This window comes from Selaginella moellendorffii, unplaced genomic scaffold, assembly GCF_000143415.4.
Source record: "Selaginella moellendorffii unplaced genomic scaffold, v1.0 SELMOscaffold_7, whole genome shotgun sequence".
Classification (NCBI taxonomy): Eukaryota; Viridiplantae; Streptophyta; class Lycopodiopsida; order Selaginellales; family Selaginellaceae; genus Selaginella; species Selaginella moellendorffii.
Window position 1 is genome coordinate 3,788,226 of NW_003314268.1, and position 20,405 is coordinate 3,808,630.

A 20,405-nucleotide genomic window follows, 5' to 3' on the forward strand; every position below is an offset into this window, starting at 1 on the left:
CAACTGTCTCAGGCTCGATTCCCAGCTTTCTCGTCGTCTCCGCAAATGGCGTGTGAGATGGAAGCTCCGTGTCAGCTTGTTTCTATCCTGACGAAACCGGATTAATCATCCCATCCGGTAATGCTTTTTCTTTCTTTTTTTGATTTTGTTTACACACAGGTTGAATTTGTCCCTCTTAGTTTGTGTCACGGATGCTGCCTGACGAAGCCGCATGTCCAATTGTGAATGGACTTGATGAGAACAGGCACAGGTAGGTCGATTGTTGGATTTGGGGATTGGCGAGCAAAACTGCGCGAGAAAATCAGCTCAAGAGATGAGGCGCTTGTGCGTGCTTGGAGCGCTCAGAGGCCGCGCGCTGCTGAGATCTTCAGCTGCTTGTCAATTCAGACTCGATGGTGTAAATCAGCTTCCAAAAATTGTAAGTTTCTGCTGTGCTCTCTGGTTTCTTCTTTGATGTGAGGCATTCATTCATTCTTTCTTTGATCCAGTTTGTGCAGCAAAGGGCTGAGAAATTCTTCCCACCTGTAAGTTTGCTTCTTTGTTCGTGGTTGATTTTCCTTGTCCTGGAAAATCTGATTTTTAAGTTGGACTGTAGAGGCAACGGAATTTTTTGTGCACGATGAGCGGGGAAGCAGCGAACATGGTGTCTGAGGCAGGCATTGTGGAGGTGCCTCTGGCTCAAACAGGCGAGGGCATTGTAGATTGCGAGCTTGTGAGATGGTTCGTGAAGGAGGTATGCTCATAGTATAGGCTTTTGGTTCTCGACTAAAAATCGGTGTCTGAAAGGATCGCAGGGAGAATGTGTGGAGGAATTCCAGCCGCTTTGCGAGGTCCAAAGTGACAAGGCCACCATCGAAATCACGAGTAGATATAAAGGAAAGGTGTCAAAAGTGAACTTTATGCCCGGAGCCGTGGTTAAGGTAATAGAGATACTACTTAGCCCAGTCGAAGCTAACACCTTGCTTCTTTGGTTTTTTTCGGGTCGGAGAGACTCTGCTGGAGATAATGATCTCGGATGGAGATGGAAGTTTCAAGCTCGAAGAGAAGGAGAATTCCCAGCGAGAACGAGAAGTTCTTGCAACACCGGCGGTTCGCAGCCTGGCAAGGCAGCTTGGCATTGCGTTGAAGGACGTTGCTGGCAGTGGCGAAGCGGGGAGAGTACTCAAAGACGACGTCTTGAAAATCGCTTCGGTAAAAGAGGCTGTGGAAAGCGATATCACCGGCATCAGCTCGACACCCGCCGAGACTGGTGAAACGGTCCCAGCGGACGAAATTACCGACTTCGACAAGATTTCGGCAGATAGAGTCGAGCAGATGCAAGACGATAAAGTCATCCCAGTCAGGTTGATGTTTTTTTCGCTTTCCAGAAACCAGTCCTTTATGTTGTTTTCTTTTCTTTTCAGAGGTTTCAGGCGGATTATGGCCAAAACCATGGCTGCCGCGGCATCCGTTCCTCACTTTCATTACATGGAGGAGATCAATGTGGATGCTCTTGTCAAATTAAGAGCTCATCTTCAATTACAAACTCGCTCCAAGCTTACTTTCCTCCCGTTTCTCATCAAAGCACTCTCGCTGACGCTGGTCAGGTACCCCATACTCAACAGCAACATCAATCAGGACGCGTCGGAAATCCGCTGCAAGAGTAAGTGTCTTCTCAAGTTTTTTTACTCTGATCTTCGCGCTTTGTTTGTTTTCCTTTATGCAGCATGGCACAATGTTGGAGTCGCTATGGCTACTGATTCTGGCCTGGCAGTGCCAAACATCAAGCAAGTTCAGAAGCTTTCACTGGAAGAGGTAGTAAACCTCCAAACTTGTGTTCTTTACGAGCGACTAAACAGCTTTGCTTTCGCTTCTTTGATGCAAATCAACAGATTGCTGACGAGATAACGAGGCTCTCAAAGCTGGCCGCGGCCAACAAGCTGACCCCAGACGACGTGAGCAATGGCACAATAACCGTGTCAAACTTTGGAGCCATTGGTGGCAAGTTCGGCTCTCCCGTGCTCAATCTCCCGGAGGCGGCCATCCTCGCCGTGGGAAGAATCCAAAAGCTTCCGAGGTTCAATGAGGAGGGCCGAGTCTATCCAGCCTCGATTATGAGCGTAAGTTTCTTCGTTTCGAAGCTTCTGAGGAGGATCAAACTCTCACCTTGGCAATTGCGTAGGTGACGTTGGGTGCCGATCACAGGGTTATTGACGGAGCAACCATCGCAAGGTTTTGCAATGAATGGAAGGATATGGTGGAGCATCCGGAAAAATTCCTCCTTAGCCTCAAATAACAAGGACTCTAAGCTTGAGCTTGTGACCTTGAACGCTTTTTTTTATTTTTCTTTTTCTTTTTCTTTCTTCACGTGAAGCTTGGCAACGTAAAACGTCAGCTCACGAGGCACATACCAAAACCATGTCAATGCTCTCGACGATTGAAAAAAGCCAGGCTTAGGATGAAGTAGAATAGAAATGAGAAAGGAATCTTACATGGGCGGCTGGGATTGGCGGCCAGAGAAAATCTAATGGTCAGGTCCCACAGCCATGGGCGGACCATACAAACGGCGGCAGGACATCAGGTCCACGTGCCGGTGGCGGTCGCGTGGTAGCCACCGGTTTGGCCGGTCCCCAGAGTTTCCAATTTATTGAGGCCCTGCTGCCTTACATGAAATTAGGGCTTCCTCCATGGTTTGTTTGCGGGAAGGAGCTTTGTCTGCTGCGCTGCGCCTAGGGTTTGGATCGTTGCGGCTGCCTGTGCTTGCATCCGCCCCGCCCGGATCTCCTCTTGCATGCTCGGCAGCAGTCCGGGTGTAATCGCGCGCTGGAGGTCTGTGGGAAGAATCGAGAGAGAGAGAGGGAAATTTCTCTCGGTTTTGGCGGTGAAATGCAGCAGGAGTCGCCCCGATTGTGAGGCGCACGAGTCATGAATCTCACCGCGGAGGAACCGGAGGCCCATGGCAGCAGCAAGATGGAGGGCGGCAGCTATTTCGGAGGGGGGGGCTCGCTCGAGGTCAAGGTTCTCTATGTGCGAGTGAGCTACTGCCCGCTGGATGGGAATCCCGACTCCCTGGTGGTGCGCTTCCCCTCGCGGACGATCGACAAGTACCTGGAGGTGAATGGAGCCCGGATTCCTCCCTCCGAGGAGATTTCTCTGGCTCTCCGGAGGGACAGGATGGACACCGAGTCCGTGGAGGTGACTTACGTCGGCACGGACCACTTGCATGTTGTGGGGTCTGTTGGTTTTGAGGTTGTCGATAAGGAGGAAGTTCTTCTCAGTGGAGTGCTCCAGAAGGTGGAGAAGAAGTCCTCGTCCACCAACAAGGCCGGAAGCGTTGTATGGAATATGGAGTGCAACTGTGCTTTGGGATCAGCTGGATGTGTTTTCACTCGTGGCCGCCACGAGTACTTCCTCACACCACCGACAATGGAGATCTGCGTCGTGGGCTCCCACTCTGGATCGCCGATAATCTTGACTCGGACTGTTCATCTCATGGCCCGGCGGAGAGTGACCCGGTGTGGAATGCTTGATGCCATTCCAGAGGACGAGGAGTGTCATCGCTCACAGAACAGAGCTGCTACGGACTCTGAGGTTGGTAGACCAGACTTTTCTTCGCTTTCTATTCTAAAAGTTTGCTTTTTTTGTCCCTTTTGCGGTGGCTCCAGGTTGATGCGAGTGACACGATTCAAGCAAGTAATGAGAACCAAGAACTTGGGCTGAGCAAGTTCTTCCTGCCCGAGGCAACCGGGTATGGGGAGAACGAGGACGGGGAGATGTCCTGGTTTAACGCGGGTGTCAGGGTAGGCGTTGGTATCGGCCTGGGGATGTGCCTGGGCGTTGGCATAGGTGTTGGCCTCATGGTCCGGACGTACCAGGCCACAACCAGGAGCTTCAGGAGAAGGCTGTTTTGAGGGACTTCCATCTTTTGAAAGAGCTCGCAGGAGAAGGGAAAAAAAAAGAGTGTGTTGGATAACGGTTCGAGTTCCCAGGTGTGTTCCAAAGTTTTAGCAGCTATATAGTTGTGGTGGTGCTACAGTCTCCTCCACAATTGCGGATCAGAGTCTAGTCCTTGTGCTCTGTAAAATTCCAAATTTTCTTCTTCTACTAGGCTACTATTTCTCGTGGAACAGCTGTGTCGCGCTGTGGCTTTCGAAGCTTGTGAACAGACATTTTCTCGCGTCAAGACAAAAAAAAAAGTTTATTCGACTTCTATAGGTAACAAAGTTCTGTTCTTCATTTTATGCTCTTAACTCTTTTTTGCTAATCAGACTATCGATCTATCTCGTTCGATGCTTTAGTACGGGGGCGGTGAAGCTCGAGCAATCGGTGCTGGAGAGGAGTAAACTGGCGGTGGCGCGGGTCTTACTGTTGGAGCCGGTGAACCATACAGTGGTGGTGGCGATGGTCGAGCGGTTGGAGCTGGAGATGAGTAGAGTGGAGGCGGGGGTCCCCGAACAATTGGACCAGGCGAGCCATAGAGGGGCGGCGGAGACGAGCGGACAGTCGGAGCCGGGGAAGAGTACAAAGGTGGCGGTGAAGCACGAGTCGTGGGAGCTGGAGAGAAATAGAGCGGGGGCGGGGAGGAGCGGACTATAGGAGCGGGAGAAGAGTACAGTGGCGGCGATGGTGGTCGGCTTATAGGTGCTGGGGAGGAGTAAGCCGGCGGTGCTGAGGATGAGTAAGGTGGTGGCGACGGTGGCCGACTGACTGGTGCTGGAGACGAGTAAGGTGGTGGCGACGGTGGCCGACTGACTGGTGCTGGGGAAGAGTACGGTGGTGGCGATGGTGGTCGACTTATCGGCGCTGGAGAAGCATACGGAGGTGGCGATGGCGGTCGACTTATCGGTGCTGGAGAGGTGTACGCTGGAGGGGGTGATGGCGGTCGACTTACAGGTGCTGGAGAAGAGTACGCTGGAGGTGGCGATGGTGGTCGGCTTATCGATGGTGGTCGGCTTATCGGTGCTGGAGAGGAGTACGCTGGAGGTGGTGAAGGCGGTCGACTTACAGGTGCTGGAGAAGAGTATGCCGGTGGTGCGTAGCAGTACTCGGGTGGCGGCGGCGGCGAAGCGTAGTAAGCTCTTTGGGAACAGATGGGAAGCGGCTCCTCGGGCCGGAAGCTGAGAAGGCCGACGTAGATAACGTTGTCCTTGGTGCGCATGTTGGCGTTGAGCGTCTGTGCGTGCTTGGCCGCGATGTTGCACTGCGGAGTGGGAGTGCTCAGCAGCTTCACGGCGCACGAAGAGCCGGGCTCGTCCACCGGAATGGCGAACGCTCCGGCCGAGTCCGTCAATGCCTCGACGACGTGAATCCCCCCGTCTTGCTGCGTGCATTCGAGTGCGACTTTGGCACCTGGAACGCGATCAAACCATCGCCAGTGGTAAGTTCTATTGAGCAAGAGTTCTCACAAGATCATCCAGGACTACGACTTACCTTTGACGAAGATTGCGTACTCGGAGAAGCGGCCCTCGATGCATCGATCGCAGAAAACCCGTCCGACGACGAGATCATTGTCGCCCACCGTCGCCGGATCATCGATCGCGAAGCAAGAAGCCATGAGAAGCAGCAGTAGCAGCAGCCGAAGCTCAGAGATGTTTGCAAGCTCCATGGAGCAAAGTAAACCAGCGAGAAAAATAGAGAACCAAGAAAAAAAAAAGTGGCCAGTTTTTATCGACGCAGGCTGTTGGAGCTCCTAACTTTCGTTAACGGAACTCTGGGTTATTTACTCCGCCATTACCATTACCATAACCATAACCATTACCTTTATCGCGGAGATTATTCGCCGAATATCTTTGTGCTGACGTGGCGGGACATAGGGTTCTAAGGGTCAGAGGAGAGTTTTTTCTTCAAAGTGGGTTTGCGCCCGTCCGCGTTGACGAAATTTTTTCATTCTATCGCTTTCCTGTGCCGCCTTCCAATAGTTTAATCGTCAGCGATGGGCAGGACGATGATATTCGCCTATCGTAGCCGTGGTACCAGCGACCCTGGGAGCAATGCGGATGTCTCGTCGAGGGCAATCCAGGTATTCTTCTTGGATCGAAATCTTTGTAGCCCTAGCCCTGGCGGCAGCGGCAGCGCTGGCATTGCTGCCAGGGCTCGCGGCGGCGCTGTCGAGCGATCTCCAGGTGCTGCTCGAGGTGAAAGCTGCGATTATCGACAGGAATGGCAGCCTGGCGAGCTGGAATGAGTCCCGGCCCTGCTCCCAGTGGATCGGCGTGACCTGCGCCAGCGATGGCCGAAGCCGCGACAACGATGCGGTGCTCAACGTGACGATCCAGGGGTTGAATCTTGCGGGAAGCATCTCTCCGGCGCTGGGCAGGCTCAGGAGCTTGCGCTTCCTCAACATGTCATACAATTGGCTCGAGGGTGAGATTCCCGGCGAGATTGGGCAGTGCGCCAGCCTCGAGCAGCTCGATCTCAGCAACAACACTCACATCACCGGGAGGATCCCTCCGGAGCTCGGGGACTGCGCAAACATGACGTTCATCGACTTGAGTGTCAACCAGCTCGAGGGGGGCATCCCTTCCTCGATCACAAGGATGGTGAAGCTGGAGATTCTCGTGCTCTACCAGAACAATCTCACTGGAGAGATCCCCCCGGACATTGGCAGGCTCACGATGCTCCAGAACTTGCATCTCTATAGCAACAAGATGAACGGGGAGATCCCCGCTGGGATCGGCAGCCTGATCCATCTCGACGTGCTCATCCTCCAGGAGAACCAGTTCACCGGCGGCATTCCTCCCAGCCTTGGAAGGTGTGCCAACCTCTCGACTTTGCTCCTCGGGACGAACAACTTGTCCGGGATCATACCGCGAGAGCTCGGGAACTTAACCAGGCTCCAGTCGCTCCAGCTCTTTGATAATGGCTTCTCGGGAGAGCTCCCCGCCGAGCTTGCAAACTGCACCCGACTGGAACATATCGACGTCAACACAAACCAGCTCGAGGGCCGGATTCCTCCGGAGCTTGGAAAGCTGGCCAGCTTGTCGGTTCTACAGCTCGCGGACAATGGTTTCTCTGGCAGCATTCCAGCCGAGCTCGGTGACTGCAAGAACTTGACCGCCCTCGTACTCAACATGAATCACTTGTCTGGAGAAATCCCTCGGAGTTTGTCGGGGCTGGAGAAGCTAGTGTACGTGGACATCTCGGAGAATGGTCTTGGTGGTGGGATCCCCAGAGAATTCGGGCAGCTGACGAGCTTAGAAACCTTCCAAGCGAGAACCAACCAGCTCAGTGGAAGCATCCCCGAGGAGTTGGGCAACTGCTCTCAGCTGTCCGTCATGGACTTGTCGGAGAACTACTTGACCGGAGGAATTCCTTCGCGATTCGGGGACATGGCTTGGCAGCGCCTCTACTTGCAAAGCAACGATCTCAGTGGACCACTTCCGCAAAGACTCGGAGATAACGGGATGCTGACAATCGTACACTCTGCAAACAACAGCCTCGAAGGAACCATTCCTCCCGGACTTTGCTCGAGCGGGTCCCTGTCCGCGATCAGCCTCGAGAGAAACAGGTTGACCGGGGGGATCCCTGTGGGCCTGGCGGGTTGCAAGAGCTTGCGGCGGATTTTCCTCGGGACGAACCGCCTCTCGGGAGCTATCCCCCGCGAGTTTGGCGACAATACCAACTTGACTTACATGGACGTCTCGGACAATAGTTTCAACGGATCCATCCCGGAGGAGCTCGGCAAGTGCTTCATGCTGACGGCGCTTCTGGTGCATGACAACCAGCTCTCTGGCTCCATTCCAGACTCTCTCCAGCACCTCGAGGAGCTCACGCTTTTCAACGCGTCGGGGAACCATCTCACTGGCCCCATCTTTCCTACCGTCGGTCGGCTCTCGGAGCTCATCCAGCTAGATCTCAGCCGCAACAATCTCAGTGGAGCGATACCGACAGGCATCAGCAACATTACCGGGCTGATGGACCTCATCCTTCACGGAAACGCGCTCGAGGGGGAGCTGCCAACTTTCTGGATGGAACTGCGGAACTTGATAACTTTGGACGTGGCGAAGAACAGGTTACAGGGTCGGATTCCCGTCCAGGTTGGCTCGTTAGAGTCTCTGAGCGTTTTGGATCTTCACGGAAATGAGCTCGCCGGCACGATTCCACCTCAGTTGGCTGCGTTGACGAGGCTGCAAACGCTGGATCTGTCCTACAACATGCTCACCGGAGTGATACCGTCCCAGCTCGACCAGCTGAGAAGCTTGGAGGTTCTTAACGTTTCTTTCAACCAGTTGAGCGGACCTCTCCCGGATGGATGGCGATCGCAGCAAAGATTCAACAGCTCCTTTCTGGGAAACAGTGGCTTGTGCGGCTCGCAAGCTTTGAGTCCTTGCGTCAGTGACGGGAGCGGTAGCGGGACGACGAGGAGAATACCGACGGCAGGACTTGTGGGAATCATCGTCGGCAGCGCGCTCATAGCCTCGGTGGCGATCGTGGCATGCTGCTACGCGTGGAAGAGAGCGTCGGCGCACAGGCAGACAAGCCTCGTCTTCGGCGATCGTAGGAGAGGGATCACGTACGAGGCTTTGGTCGCCGCGACGGACAACTTCCACTCGCGCTTCGTCATCGGACAGGGTGCCTATGGGACGGTCTACAAAGCAAAGCTGCCATCCGGACTGGAGTTTGCTGTGAAGAAGCTCCAGCTCGTACAGGGTGAAAGAAGCGCGGTGGACGACCGAAGCTCCCTGCGCGAGCTTAAGACCGCTGGCCAGGTGAAGCACCGGAACATCGTCAAGCTCCACGCCTTCTTCAAGCTCGACGACTGCGACCTCCTGGTTTACGAGTTCATGGCGAACGGGAGCCTGGGAGACATGCTCTACAGGCGGCCGAGCGAGAGCCTCTCGTGGCAAACGCGCTACGAGATCGCTCTCGGGACGGCGCAGGGCCTGGCGTACTTGCACCACGACTGCTCGCCGGCAATCATCCACAGGGACATCAAGTCCAACAACATCCTCCTCGACATCGAGGTGAAAGCCAGGATCGCGGACTTTGGCCTCGCCAAGCTCGTGGAGAAGCAAGTGGAGACGGGCTCCATGTCGTCCATTGCCGGATCATACGGCTACATTGCTCCTGGTACGTGTTTTGCGTGTTTTCGCACGTTTCTCAGGCTGGCTTTGCGCAGAGTATGCCTACACGCTGCGAGTAAACGAGAAGAGCGACGTCTACAGCTTTGGCGTCGTCATTCTGGAGCTTTTGCTAGGAAAGTCGCCGGTGGACCCGCTGTTCTTGGAAAAGGGCGAGAATATAGTGTCTTGGGCGAAGAAATGCGGCAGCATAGAGGTGCTGGCGGATCCCTCGGTGTGGGAATTCGCGAGCGAGGGTGACAGGAGCGAGATGTCACTGCTGCTGCGAGTGGCGCTCTTCTGCACCAGGGAAAGGCCGGGCGATCGCCCGACGATGAAAGAGGCGGTGGAGATGCTGAGGCAGGCCAGAGCCACGGGGGCGAGCTCCAAAAGCAGTCGGCGCGGGGCCCCATCGCCAGCAAAATTGGATTCGGACGACTCCAGAGTGCTGCTGTGATGAGATCGGTGTCCTGTCCCCTTGAACTTTTCAAACAAAAGTTGACGGGGATGATTTGGATTGGATTAGTTTTGGAAGAGTTTACAACACAACTTCTTGTTGCTCTAGCGGCGCGGAGTTTGTCCGCATCGTCGCGGCCCACGATCCACTCTTGGGGCGTCGCCTCCTCATCGCATCGACCTGCGCTCGCCATGACACGCTGCTGGATGATCGCCGCTGGAACGATCCCGATCCGCGCACCAGCGCCAGATCGTAGCCCGCGCGCTGCTCCGGGTCGCACAGCACCTGGTACGCCTCCTGGACGCGCATGAACATCCGGGAGCATTGCTCGCGGTCGCCAGCCGGGCAGACGTCGGGGTGGTAGCGCAGCGCGAGCTTGCGGTAGCTGCTCTTGATCTCCGAGGCGTCGGCGCCGGAGCTCACGCCAAGCAGCGCGTACAGATCCGCCGTCGCGCCGCTCGTGTAGGAGGAGAAGGAGCAGCGCGCGACCCCAGCCTTGCAGTTCCTCCTCCTCTCAGCTTCTTGCAGCGCTCCGGGATTTGCAGCGAGACGAAAAGGGAGAGATCGTCGCAAAAAACTAGACATCCTTTTTCCGCAGCTCTGCTTTCTTTAGGTATATAAACACCTCCGAAAGTATCCACGAATATACCTATGGTTATCTAAATAAAATCGCACATTGAAGAGTACTAAAGGCGTGGAAATATCGGGTTTATATTATCGGATTTCACAGTGGACTTGGATAAGCGTTGGACAGCAACACGTGATCTCGAGTGTCCACGGCGAAGAGATTCCTGGCCGCGCCGCTGGCCCGCCCGACGTCTGCATGGAGCCGCCAGCAGCGCGCCCCACGTCTTGGCGTGCGGTACGTAGGGCATGATCTCCACCAGCTCCTCCGCTCGCTCCAGATGCCCGGCCTTTCCCAGCAAGTCCACCACACACAGGAAGTGCTCCGCCAGCGGCGCCACCCCGAAGTCCTGTTGCATGGAGCGGAAGAAGGCGCAGCACTGCGGGACGCGGCCGATGTGGGTTTGAGGACGAGCCCGCTCAGGCAAGCCCCCTGGTCTGCGGAGAATCCCTCTGCCGCCATTGCCGAAAACATCCGGACACCTGACTCCCCGTGGCCCGTCTGCGCGTAGCAAGACTATGGCGCTCCACGAGACTCCGTTGGATTCTGGCATGGCGTCGAACACCCGACGCGCGCGATCCAGATACCCCTTCTGGGCAAGTGCTGCCATTAGCGCATTCCAGGTCTTGGCGTCTCTGTGCGGCATTGCGTAGACAAGAGATATCCCTTCGCCTATGTTTCCGTTTTGCGCGTAAGATTGGACCATGGCCGTGTAGGAGATTTGGTCTCGATCGGGCATGTCGTCGAACGTTTCCTTGGCGTCTTCCAGATGCCCAAAAATGGTATATGCTGCCGCCAGTGCGTTCCACGCTGCCTGCGTGTGCTCCGGCATGGAATCAAAACAGCATCTTGCATTCTCCAAGTTACCATTCTCCGCGAACCCGGATATCATCGTTGACCACGACACCAGGTTCCGCTCTGGCATATGCTCAAAGAGATTCTCCGCCTGAGGCATCTGCCCGGCCTGGGCATATGCAGACATGAGCGAGCTCCACGTCAGCACGTTTTTCTCTTCCATGGAATCGAAAGCCTCCTGGGCGTGGGTAGACCTTCCCGCCTGGGAATACACGGTGATCATGGCCGTCCCCGCCACCACATTCTTGTCCGTAATCGAATCGTAGACGTCCCTTGCTGCAGTGATGTGGCCACGGTCAGAAAGGGCCTGGAGCATCACCGTGCACGAAGCAGCACTCCAGTCCGGCATGGAATCAAACACAGCTTCCGGGTCGCTGTTTTGGTAGTTCGCAAGGAGAATTGCGATCCAGCATATCACGTCATGCTCCGGCATGGACCGGAACACCGCCCAAGCGTCGGAGAGGTGCCCCATTGTCGTCCAGGTAGCGAGATTCCAATCCGGAATATTGACTTTGCGGCCTACAACTGCCCTTCTTGGGCAAATGCAGTGATCATCGTGTTCCACGTAAATACGTTTCTCTCCTGCATGGAATCGAGCAGATCAAGAACACATTTTAGATCATGATCAATGGTGTAAGAAACCAACATGATGTTACACGAGATCAACGTCCAGTGTGGCATTCGATCAAAGAGATTCTTTTCTTCTTCCAGATGCCCTGCCTTGGCATATGTTGTGATCATCGCGTTCCATGTCACGGCGTTCTTTTCGGGCATTTTGTCAAAGATGCATTTGGCGCCGCCTGCCTGGGCGTAGGCGCCAATCATGGCCGTCCACGTGTAGACGTCCTTGTGGGGGATGCCATCGAAGACCCTGCATGCCTCGTCCAGGCAGCCGCATTTGCCGTAGAGGCGGAGGAGATGATCGTTGAGGAGCTTGTCGCGGGAGAAATCGCTGTGGAGGATTGGATGCTCCGGAGCTTGGGCAGATCCGAGAAGGAAGACGAGCGCGGAATGCGATGGCGATGGAGCTGCTGGAATTGATCGGAGAGGTGCCGCTCTCATGAATCCTCACGATGCCGAAAACATCGAGAGAAGAAAAAATCGCGTCTTTTCGAAAGATCCAATCCGGTTTGGATTAGTGGAACAATCCGGATAAGAACGAACGAGTGACAAAACGGAATATTTGGTCTCCTCTCTCCCTCTCCGACGGCTATGGATATAAAAGGAGGCCTCCGGCCCCGTTCTGTTGGTCCATCGCAATCTTGCAACTTGCAAAAAGGTAGTGCTCTACGGTTCTTCGCTCCTCTCCGACACCTTGTTTGATTGATTTGCTCGGCGAATTATTTCGCTTGGCTCCCCAGTTTCTGTGATTTTGAGCGGGGCGACGTTAGATTTGATTTGGGAAGTGCAGTGATCCATCCATTAGCTCGCTATATATACTTGTAGCTCAAAAGAGAGGAGAACAAATATTCCGTCCAACGATTCCATCACGTGGGTCACAATCCATCCCTTCCGTACCATCATTTCAGCCTATACGGCCGCTTGACGTTGTGTTCATGGGGCCTACCGACGCTGTTGTTTCCATCAGCTTAGCTCACTAATCAAATACTTTTTAACTAGTCCTTCTGTCAACTTAGCGATTGTGTCCCCTGTTGCGTTTTGTCCCTGCATCCCATTGGCTTTGTGTAGATCGTCTGGTTTTGCCACTGCCGCAGCATAAACTTCTATGTTGCAATCTCATGGCATTGCAAAAACAAAAAAAAGTTAGAGAAACCATAAAGAAAACTGTAGAGAACATAAAGGTCGAAGCCTCTAGCCCTCCTAGTTGTTCTCAGGTGTTGTCCAATTAGAACAGACACTCCTCAAACCTGATGTTAGCAGCAGAGAGATGCACACGAGGAGGAAGAACTTATATATGGATGGTACATATGTATAAAACTACTGCCATATAGGCATAATTACATGCCACATCATTTCTACCTCTAACACTTCCACTCATGATCAAGCAGTTGATCCAAGCCTGAATCTAAGCCTGAATCCTGTTTAGATCGTTTGAAATGATGAGCATGAAAAGTTAATGAGAAAAGCATACTAAAAATTCATCAATCAACTATATAAAACTTAGTTTTTGGTCTTGGACTTACTTGCACACTCTTTGCTCCTTGCTATGGCTTCAATCTTGCCACTAACATGTGGTCTTGGCTATGAACTGCTAAGCTATTATTACCAAGCACTTGAATCTCCTTAAGCATTTTTCTTAATTGCTAGAAATTCTTGCAAAGAATTGTTATGAAATGTTCTTGAATCTTGCTTGATCCAATTTTTTATATGGTTGCTAAAATATCTCAATCTCCCATTGGCTTTATGCTCTACTTGCTACTCTTTGCTATTGAGCACCTCTGCACGGCCTAATGCCTTGATGCAACACCTCAAGCATCTAGTGCATCTAACAAAAGCTTTAAGCATTGCAAAAAGAATTGCAATCAGGAAGCTCATTCTCTTCATCACTAGCCTCCTGGCCAGCAAGCACCATGCCGAAGATTAAAGAGCCAATTGTTAGCAGCGGAAAGACACACACAAAGGAGGAAGAACTTTCTCTCTGTATTCAATTATATATAGATGGTACATATATATGAAACTACTACCACGTAGGCATAACTACATGCCACATCATCTCTACCTCTAACATCTAATGTCCATTTCATTGAACAGCAAACAGACAAACAGAATACAAGTTGATCTGAGCATCTTTTCTTGTAAATTCATGCTATTATCACTGTGCTTCTTATAGCCATTGAGAAGCACACACATTCCTTTGCCTTTGGAGTTTTCACAATCATTGAGGTTGGACCATTGTCATGCACGTCTTCAGCTGGATTGAGGTTCTGAAGATCACAGGCAACGTTGTTTCTTAGCTCTCAGGTCTTGCATTGAGCGCAGCAACAACATAACTCAAAGCATTGACAATCAATCACGTTGACACAAAATCTCTCCAATCTCGTAGCATTTTTCTTCTTGGCACGCTGTGACACAGCGTTTTCCAGTTCTTATCATCGTTGAGCAGGTCACTTGGCTTTTTCATGACAAGAAATTAGAACCAATTGAAACACATGCAAACTTGAAGCCACGTCTCGTCAGCTTTCAATGATCGTTCGAGTTGCCCATATCCTCAAGCTCTTGCTGCTGATGTATGCCAGTCTTGGATAGTGGGACCCCTCTTCACTTGTCAAACCTCTTGTCAACCTCGGCCTTTGGATGCTTGAAAACCAGATCGTTGGATTTATTCGCAAGAGCACGTCAGAACGAAAAGCCTGATTACATCGTCTCCTTTGAAGAAGTGGTGGTGATTCTGCCGGCCAGGCGAGGTGGCCATAACAACCTTGCAAGGCAGGCTCCAGTAGTGCTTATCGATCTTCCAGTCCACCAGGTACCACACCTTGCCTTCCTCTTCATCCTCCACCCAATTCACGGCAACAGCAGGGTTGATAGTGGATGAAACTTTGCTGTCCTTGTCAAAGGCGTAGTACCTGTCGGATTCCTTGAACTTGAGGAGGATGAGGTTCCAGCAACACTTGTGAAGGAGTGCCCACAACAGGACGAAGACAAAGCCGGACTTGCCGATCCCGGGCGTGCCCAGCACAACCACGGAAGCTACCTCTGACGTCTCACTATGCGCCCAGATCAAGTTGAGGATTTTGCCGTAGCAGCTCCTCACGTACACCAGCAGCTCGTGCTTTCTTGAGTATTGCCAGAGCCCCGCGAGCACTCTTGGCAGCTGCAGAAACTTACCCCAGCTTTCGGGAATATCTATAGAATATGTTTTCCCTAATTAATTAAACATTAACTAGCTAGGATCCCAGAGATAAAGAATAATAGATTATTTATCTAGTTACAAATGAATAGTTTTGAGCTATAGTTTTATGGTGAAAAAATGAGTATCCTTTATTGGTTGGTTAGTTCTGCAACTTTAGTTGTGTATTAGCAACAAGTTTCACAAAGACAAGGGCAAAATGTACCTCATACTCAAAAACCAAGCGGAAGCTTCTTTTTTGGTCGGGGATCTGCAGATCCTCCACCACTCGTTGCTTTTGACTTCGCCACCCTACTCTTCCAAGAAGAACCCTAAAAAGATATGTTTTTCTATATTGAGGACCCTTACTATGTACAGGTCTTACAATGTCAATCTATACATACTTGAGCTAGAAGGTAATCAGTATAAAAGTTGATTCTCTCCCTAGGTGAGTAGTTTAAATAAAAAAAAAGATATCATAAATTCTTTTTGAGAATCATTAGGATTAGCCATTATGTTACACCTGTATAAAAACTTTTTCTCCTAACATGGTTATCATGAAAAGAGCATGCTAATAGGATATCATTGATATACTTGCTCTAGTGGAGAATAAAGGGGTTATCCCATCAGTCAAACTAAATTCCTAAGGCAATAGTGTGTCTCAACTAAATCAATGGTACTCATACAACTTGGTTATACCCCAGCAATTGGTTCGTAGGCTGGTTGACTAAAAACTTCATGGATCTTGCTCTTGGCCAATGGGAGAGTAGTATGGCTTGGATGCTCATTGGCTGAGTGAGGTAAGACAACATATCTAGTGGCAGCTTATTGAGTTTATGCTTGAGTTTAGTTGGCTAAAGATGGCCACATTATAAAAGAACATGTAAGGTGTTGTTAGCACTTATCTTTCTCTCTTGATAGTAATGAGCATACTTTCTCATAACTAGTGGTATGATCCAAGGGCTTCTCTCTCTAGAGCATTGCCAAGTTCTCTGTTGCACCATGATGATGAGCCAAAGCAATCACACCCTATCCCATGCTCCAAAAAATTGAAATGCTGACATTGTAGGAGCTTGGCAATAGACAGCATTTCTTTCTATGCACTACAAAGAAAATCATGTCATGGATGGGCCTTAAAAATTAGGGTTATTGGGTTTGAATTTTTAAGGTGCAAAACAAATCATGTTAAAGACTAGATTTCACTGGTTATTATAATTAAGATAAAGAAAGTAAGTCAAACATTTAACACATTGATTTTCTTATTCCTTTTTCAGCTAGGATAGTGTGTTGTGCCCACTGTTGGTCTTGACCATGTTTGGCCAGGATGCTAATTGCCACTGAACGCAATCAAAGAGGGCTGTCCCTAAAAATGCTTTGCTTTTTTTTTTTTCCCAAAAAACTCTAATTTGTATCTTAAAATGCGATTCTAACAATTCCAACAATTAGATTCTAGTGTCTTAGCAATTGATTTTTACATAATTGGAGCAATGGCACCTAATTAGGCATGGTTCTATATTATCAAGCTTTTTTCTTGTTCTTTTGGCAAAGGAGCTAAGTGTAACTATTCTGGAAAAATGTATAGTGGTCCACCAAAATGAATTAAAGTGCATCTTGCTATAGTTTTTAAGTATGACATTAAAGTATATATTCCTCTCCATGTTTAGAAATAAGCTCGCTGGATGTTTATGAAGCAAATAATAAATGCCCCTTCAGCTTTACCTTCTATAGCAAATTAGCATTTTGATGGGGCATTTACTTCTAGAGTTGGGACACAAAGTGCTAGTCAATCTTAATCTATAAATGTTTTTTTAGGCCATGAAATATCATCTGTTAATTGAAAGTAAATATGAGATGGCAACTTTAGGGAAATGCTTGAAGATGTAAGAAACATGAATATAAATGATGTAATATCAAAATTCATCTTCTTAAATGCTATAACATTTAATATTCAAAAGCTTATACTTTTTCACCAATCACTTGTAGTGTTAGATTTGGTGTTGTATCAAGGATTCTTAGTTACAAAAATTTTTGTACTCAGCTCACTTGTCATTATACTCTAATCAAAGAGAAGTTAGCTCCCTTTTGTGTTGGATGGGCTCAATTTAATGTATAATAGTAACTAATGGATGGTCTCAAGTACTTCATAATTATCTCCATCCATGACTTGGTATTTTGGTAGGGTGTTGATACCAAAGGAGAGGAGAAAACTAATCTTTGGCATTGGGGGCAGTTTAAACCAATCATTTTGGATGTTGGTGTTAAACATGTTGTTTAAGTCATTATTGATAATGCTTCAAATTGTGTATTGATGGAGGAACATATGAGAGAAAGATTCCTCTTTATCTTACACAATCAATATATGTACTATGTTTTGGACTTTTTATTGGAGGATATTGAAAGGTTTGATTGGGTGTCTAAAATTATAAATGACTGTGAGAAGATAGTAAGATTTATAATTGACAAACTAATATTATTTGCTTTATATCATAAATTTTACTCTAAAGAAACATGTATGTACATTCCCCAAGTCCTAATGGGACTAAATTAGGCATTTTTCCCTCTTAACAAACTATTTTATATGATGCTCTTACATCTCAACTAGACTTAATCCTAAAGTAAAAGTGGATGTGGTTGTATCTTTCAAATCATATCAATATCCAAGTTTCCCCTTGAGCTGAACATAGGATAGAGTTGGGGGAGGGGGGCACCACTTCTAGTAGATATAGGTATCTACCACTTTGTTGAAATATAAGAGCCATTTATTCCATAGTTAACTAGGTTTCACCCACTCTTTCAGAATGGTGTAGTGAAGGCATATTGTTGTAAGAGAAAGTCTTCACCACGAGGCCATTACTATAGATATCCTCACTTGTTATTTATTGAAATGAAAGTGGTTATGTGCTTCCTAAAGTGCTTGCACTCCTATCACTCTCTAGATAGACTAGTGCTTATACCCCATTGCCTCCCAAATTAACATGCCAACTTCAATTCCTATCACATCCTACTAGACAAGCATATTCTATTTGTGCTGTCCTCAACACCAAATACATTTCCAAGCTGGACTAGTGGCTAAACTTCTTACTCCTTCAAACCAATGAAGAACATCTCCACTCCTAGCCTAAAGCTCTACCATCCCATGCTTCCTTAACTTCAAATAAGAGGAACCTCCTCACTCCCTATTTTCATACTATAGGATCCAAATTTAAATCTTCAATGAACTATTGTCACCACCACTTGAGTATGCCATCCCCCCTTAAGTGTGGCCGTTGATTGAATGTCGCACATGTGACTTCGGGTATCGAAAGTTACCTGTCGGCTAGTCCTTACGGACACTCTTACCTTACTGCCACGATGGCAGGAGGTCGGTATTGCTGGACCCGTTATCAGTTTCCGCCTAAGCTAGTTGAGAAACTGGTCATCACATGTGCACTTAGACCGGAAGGGCACTAAGGAAGGAAATCCTAAGTTGTCATTTAGTCAAGCAGACTTGACACGGTGATGAGAAACTCATGATGTTGGCTTGCACTTGCTAGTGTTAGGAACCCCCGCGATATTGAGATTGGTCCCTCAATATTCGCTAGATGATAGCTTACCGTGTCTGCCAAACACCCTCGCTATCATGCCCTTTGTGTTAGTCTCATTTCAGTCCCAAATGCTATTTATGGAAAGTGTCCAGATTTGCTCATTTGGCATATCTACAGAATGTAGAGATCGGCCTGAACACAATGGTGTTCGTCCCATGTCCAAATTCGCAAACTAAGGACATTCCATATTTAGTAAGTTTCGAGCTTGTCCCAGAGACTAACTCCTGATACTAAGGGAGGCTTGGGGTGAAAGCCCAAGGCATGTGTTCCTCAAGGGGGGGGGGCTGTGGGGGGTTCCAAATGTATAGTAGGGATAGTGGGTAGGTCGGGCATGGCCGACCAACCTGAGGCATAGTCTAGCTCCCGCTTGCGTGCCTGTCCTTGTTCTGCGTCCGGCTTGGGTCTAAGCCCAAGTTCCATTCCATGCTAGCTGGTGGAGTACCCAAACTCTCACGTTAGGCCACCGGTATGCCAAAATAGCGCCAGACTCCGTTTGGCTCCGTTTTGCGTGCTAGTCCTGGCATTGGGATGCTGGTTGCTCTAGGACTGTTCCAAGTCGCTCTAGGCCCCTGTTCCTTCGCTCCTTGGGCTATATGCTCGGGAGTTGCTCCGTGGTCCGGTTCCATCACTCCTTGGCGTCACGCTTGGGAGTTTGGCACCGTTCCTTCATTCGGTGGCCCAAGGCCCTGAACCTCGGGTTCCTGTGGACATGTGGCATGGACACGTGGCATGTGACATGTGGCATCTGTCACGTGGCACAAAGAGGGTTTAGGTTCCGCTTCGTGGTGTTATCCTATGGTAAATCACCATAGGATAAAGGGTCAAAACCACGTGCGCTACATTGAACCATTACCAATTGCTTCAGGGTTTATTGTATTACTTAAATCTTCCTCTTGACTTCATTGTTCATCACTATCGGTATAGCTTACTTGTTACTTATTGGTAGCAATATATTGCCTCTCACCACTCGAAGGGATGATCAATATTTTACTTTAGAGACAAAAACCCACATCGGAAGTTTTGCTCTAGAAAACTCATGAAGCATGCAAAGACTTGATTCATTTACATCTTTTTTATGGTCAGCCAGCTTTAGCATGAAGATGTTTTGCCATGTTTTTAACAATTCATAATGAGTGGAATTTGAATCATTGAAGTGGTATAACATAAAGGATGCCAAAGATGTTTGCACAACAATTCTTAATGATGAATTTTAGAAGAATATTTCTACTTTTTAAGTTATGATAATGCATATTTTGAACGTGTTATATTAGAGCTTCCAGCTCAATATAGATAAAATTGATGCAATTAAATGTGTGGTTGAAAACCAATATAGATGGAAAGCTCTATGGTTATGATACATAGCTATATGCACAACACTACATATGCTTTAAATTTTTCATACCTTAAGCAAGACTTAGATGTCGAAGTAAGAAAAGGTTAAATGGACTATTTATCATTCTATTGCCATGAGGATACTTGGGTAAAAGAAATGTTAAATGAGCTATTCAATATGTTTCAATAAAGAATTAGAAGAACTATCAAAACTTGTTGAAGAGTAAAACAAAAAGGAAATTAGTCTTATAGATATGAGATGCTTGAGTTGAGGAAGTTAACACTTCATGTATTGAGCTAAGAAGTGTGCTCTTTTCTATATGAGTGAAATTAAAATATTAAAATTTAATCCAAACCAATCATTTACATCCCAAAAACTTAAAAAAGTTGGTTATGTACATAGCAACACCAAAATGGAACAATCATATTTAAAGAAGTTTTTAGATTGATTTTGACACAATTGTAATTGAACCACAATAGATGAAAATTGTAGATATGTAAACTAAGCTTAAGTCTCTGTCAAGACCCCCAACAAGATCAAGACTAGAAAATGCAAAAGACAAAGAGAAAAGCTAGTGAATAACAAAGAAAAGGCCTTAGACTGGTGTTGATTCAAATTGTGGAGAAATGGAACAAAACTAACCTATATATACTATAGGTTGATGAAGCTCCACCACTCTTAGATCGAAGATGGCCTAAATATAGCTGAAGTCGAGGAGGCGCC

At 48.8% G+C, this 20,405-nt stretch overlaps 7 protein-coding genes across 8 annotated transcripts; 4 read left to right on the top strand and 3 right to left on the bottom strand.

The window, feature by feature from the left end:
* The first annotated feature begins 1 nt into the window (after nt 1).
* Nucleotides 2-2,425, top strand: LOC9652642 (lipoamide acyltransferase component of branched-chain alpha-keto acid dehydrogenase complex, mitochondrial). Of its 2 annotated transcripts, XM_024671359.1 has the most exons (10): nt 2-117; nt 180-418; nt 489-524; nt 596-733; nt 795-920; nt 982-1,343; nt 1,404-1,642; nt 1,706-1,794; nt 1,872-2,099; nt 2,162-2,425. In XM_024671359.1, exons 2-10 carry the CDS (start codon nt 314-316, stop codon nt 2,273-2,275), a joined length of 1,437 nt encoding a protein of 478 aa, XP_024527127.1. In that variant the 5' UTR covers nt 2-117; nt 180-313; the 3' UTR covers nt 2,276-2,425. The 2 variants fall into 2 exon arrangements, with proteins under 2 accessions (XP_024527127.1, XP_024527128.1); XM_024671360.1 differs by lacking the exons at nt 2-117; nt 180-418; nt 489-524 and having other exon boundaries at nt 602-733; nt 787-920.
* Nucleotides 2,426-2,669: 244 nt separating this feature from the next.
* LOC9652643 (uncharacterized protein At1g01500) lies at nt 2,670-4,083 on the top strand. The gene is made up of 2 exons (XM_002966389.2): nt 2,670-3,570; nt 3,645-4,083. Exons 1-2 carry the CDS (start codon nt 2,905-2,907, stop codon nt 3,888-3,890), a joined length of 912 nt encoding a protein of 303 aa, XP_002966435.2. The 5' UTR covers nt 2,670-2,904; the 3' UTR covers nt 3,891-4,083.
* A 268-nt stretch (nt 4,084-4,351) lies between these two features.
* Nucleotides 4,352-5,704, top strand: LOC112345161. The gene has a single exon (XM_024671363.1). The coding sequence runs from the start codon at nt 4,762-4,764 to the stop codon at nt 5,098-5,100; it is 339 nt and encodes a 112-aa protein (XP_024527131.1). The 5' UTR covers nt 4,352-4,761; the 3' UTR covers nt 5,101-5,704.
* Nucleotides 5,705-5,851: 147 nt separating this feature from the next.
* Nucleotides 5,852-9,602, top strand: LOC9634371 (receptor-like protein kinase 2). The gene is made up of 2 exons (XM_024671353.1): nt 5,852-9,048; nt 9,098-9,602. The coding sequence occupies exons 1-2, from the start codon at nt 5,970-5,972 to the stop codon at nt 9,493-9,495; spliced, it is 3,477 nt and encodes a 1,158-aa protein (XP_024527121.1). The 5' UTR covers nt 5,852-5,969; the 3' UTR covers nt 9,496-9,602.
* LOC9652645 (chaperone protein dnaJ 20, chloroplastic) lies at nt 9,559-10,173 on the bottom strand. Its single transcript, XM_024671362.1, has one exon. The coding sequence runs from the start codon at nt 10,078-10,080 to the stop codon at nt 9,577-9,579; it is 504 nt and encodes a 167-aa protein (XP_024527130.1). The 5' UTR covers nt 10,081-10,173; the 3' UTR covers nt 9,559-9,576.
* Nucleotides 10,174-10,181: 8 nt separating this feature from the next.
* LOC112345234 (pentatricopeptide repeat-containing protein At4g02750-like) lies at nt 10,182-11,447 on the bottom strand. Its single transcript, XM_024671570.1, has one exon. It carries the CDS (start codon nt 11,445-11,447, stop codon nt 10,182-10,184), a length of 1,266 nt encoding a protein of 421 aa, XP_024527338.1.
* A 47-nt stretch (nt 11,448-11,494) lies between these two features.
* Nucleotides 11,495-12,037, bottom strand: LOC112345235 (pentatricopeptide repeat-containing protein At2g35030, mitochondrial-like). The gene has a single exon (XM_024671571.1). It carries the CDS (start codon nt 12,035-12,037, stop codon nt 11,495-11,497), a length of 543 nt encoding a protein of 180 aa, XP_024527339.1.
* Between the last annotated feature and the right edge of the window lie 8,368 nt (nt 12,038-20,405).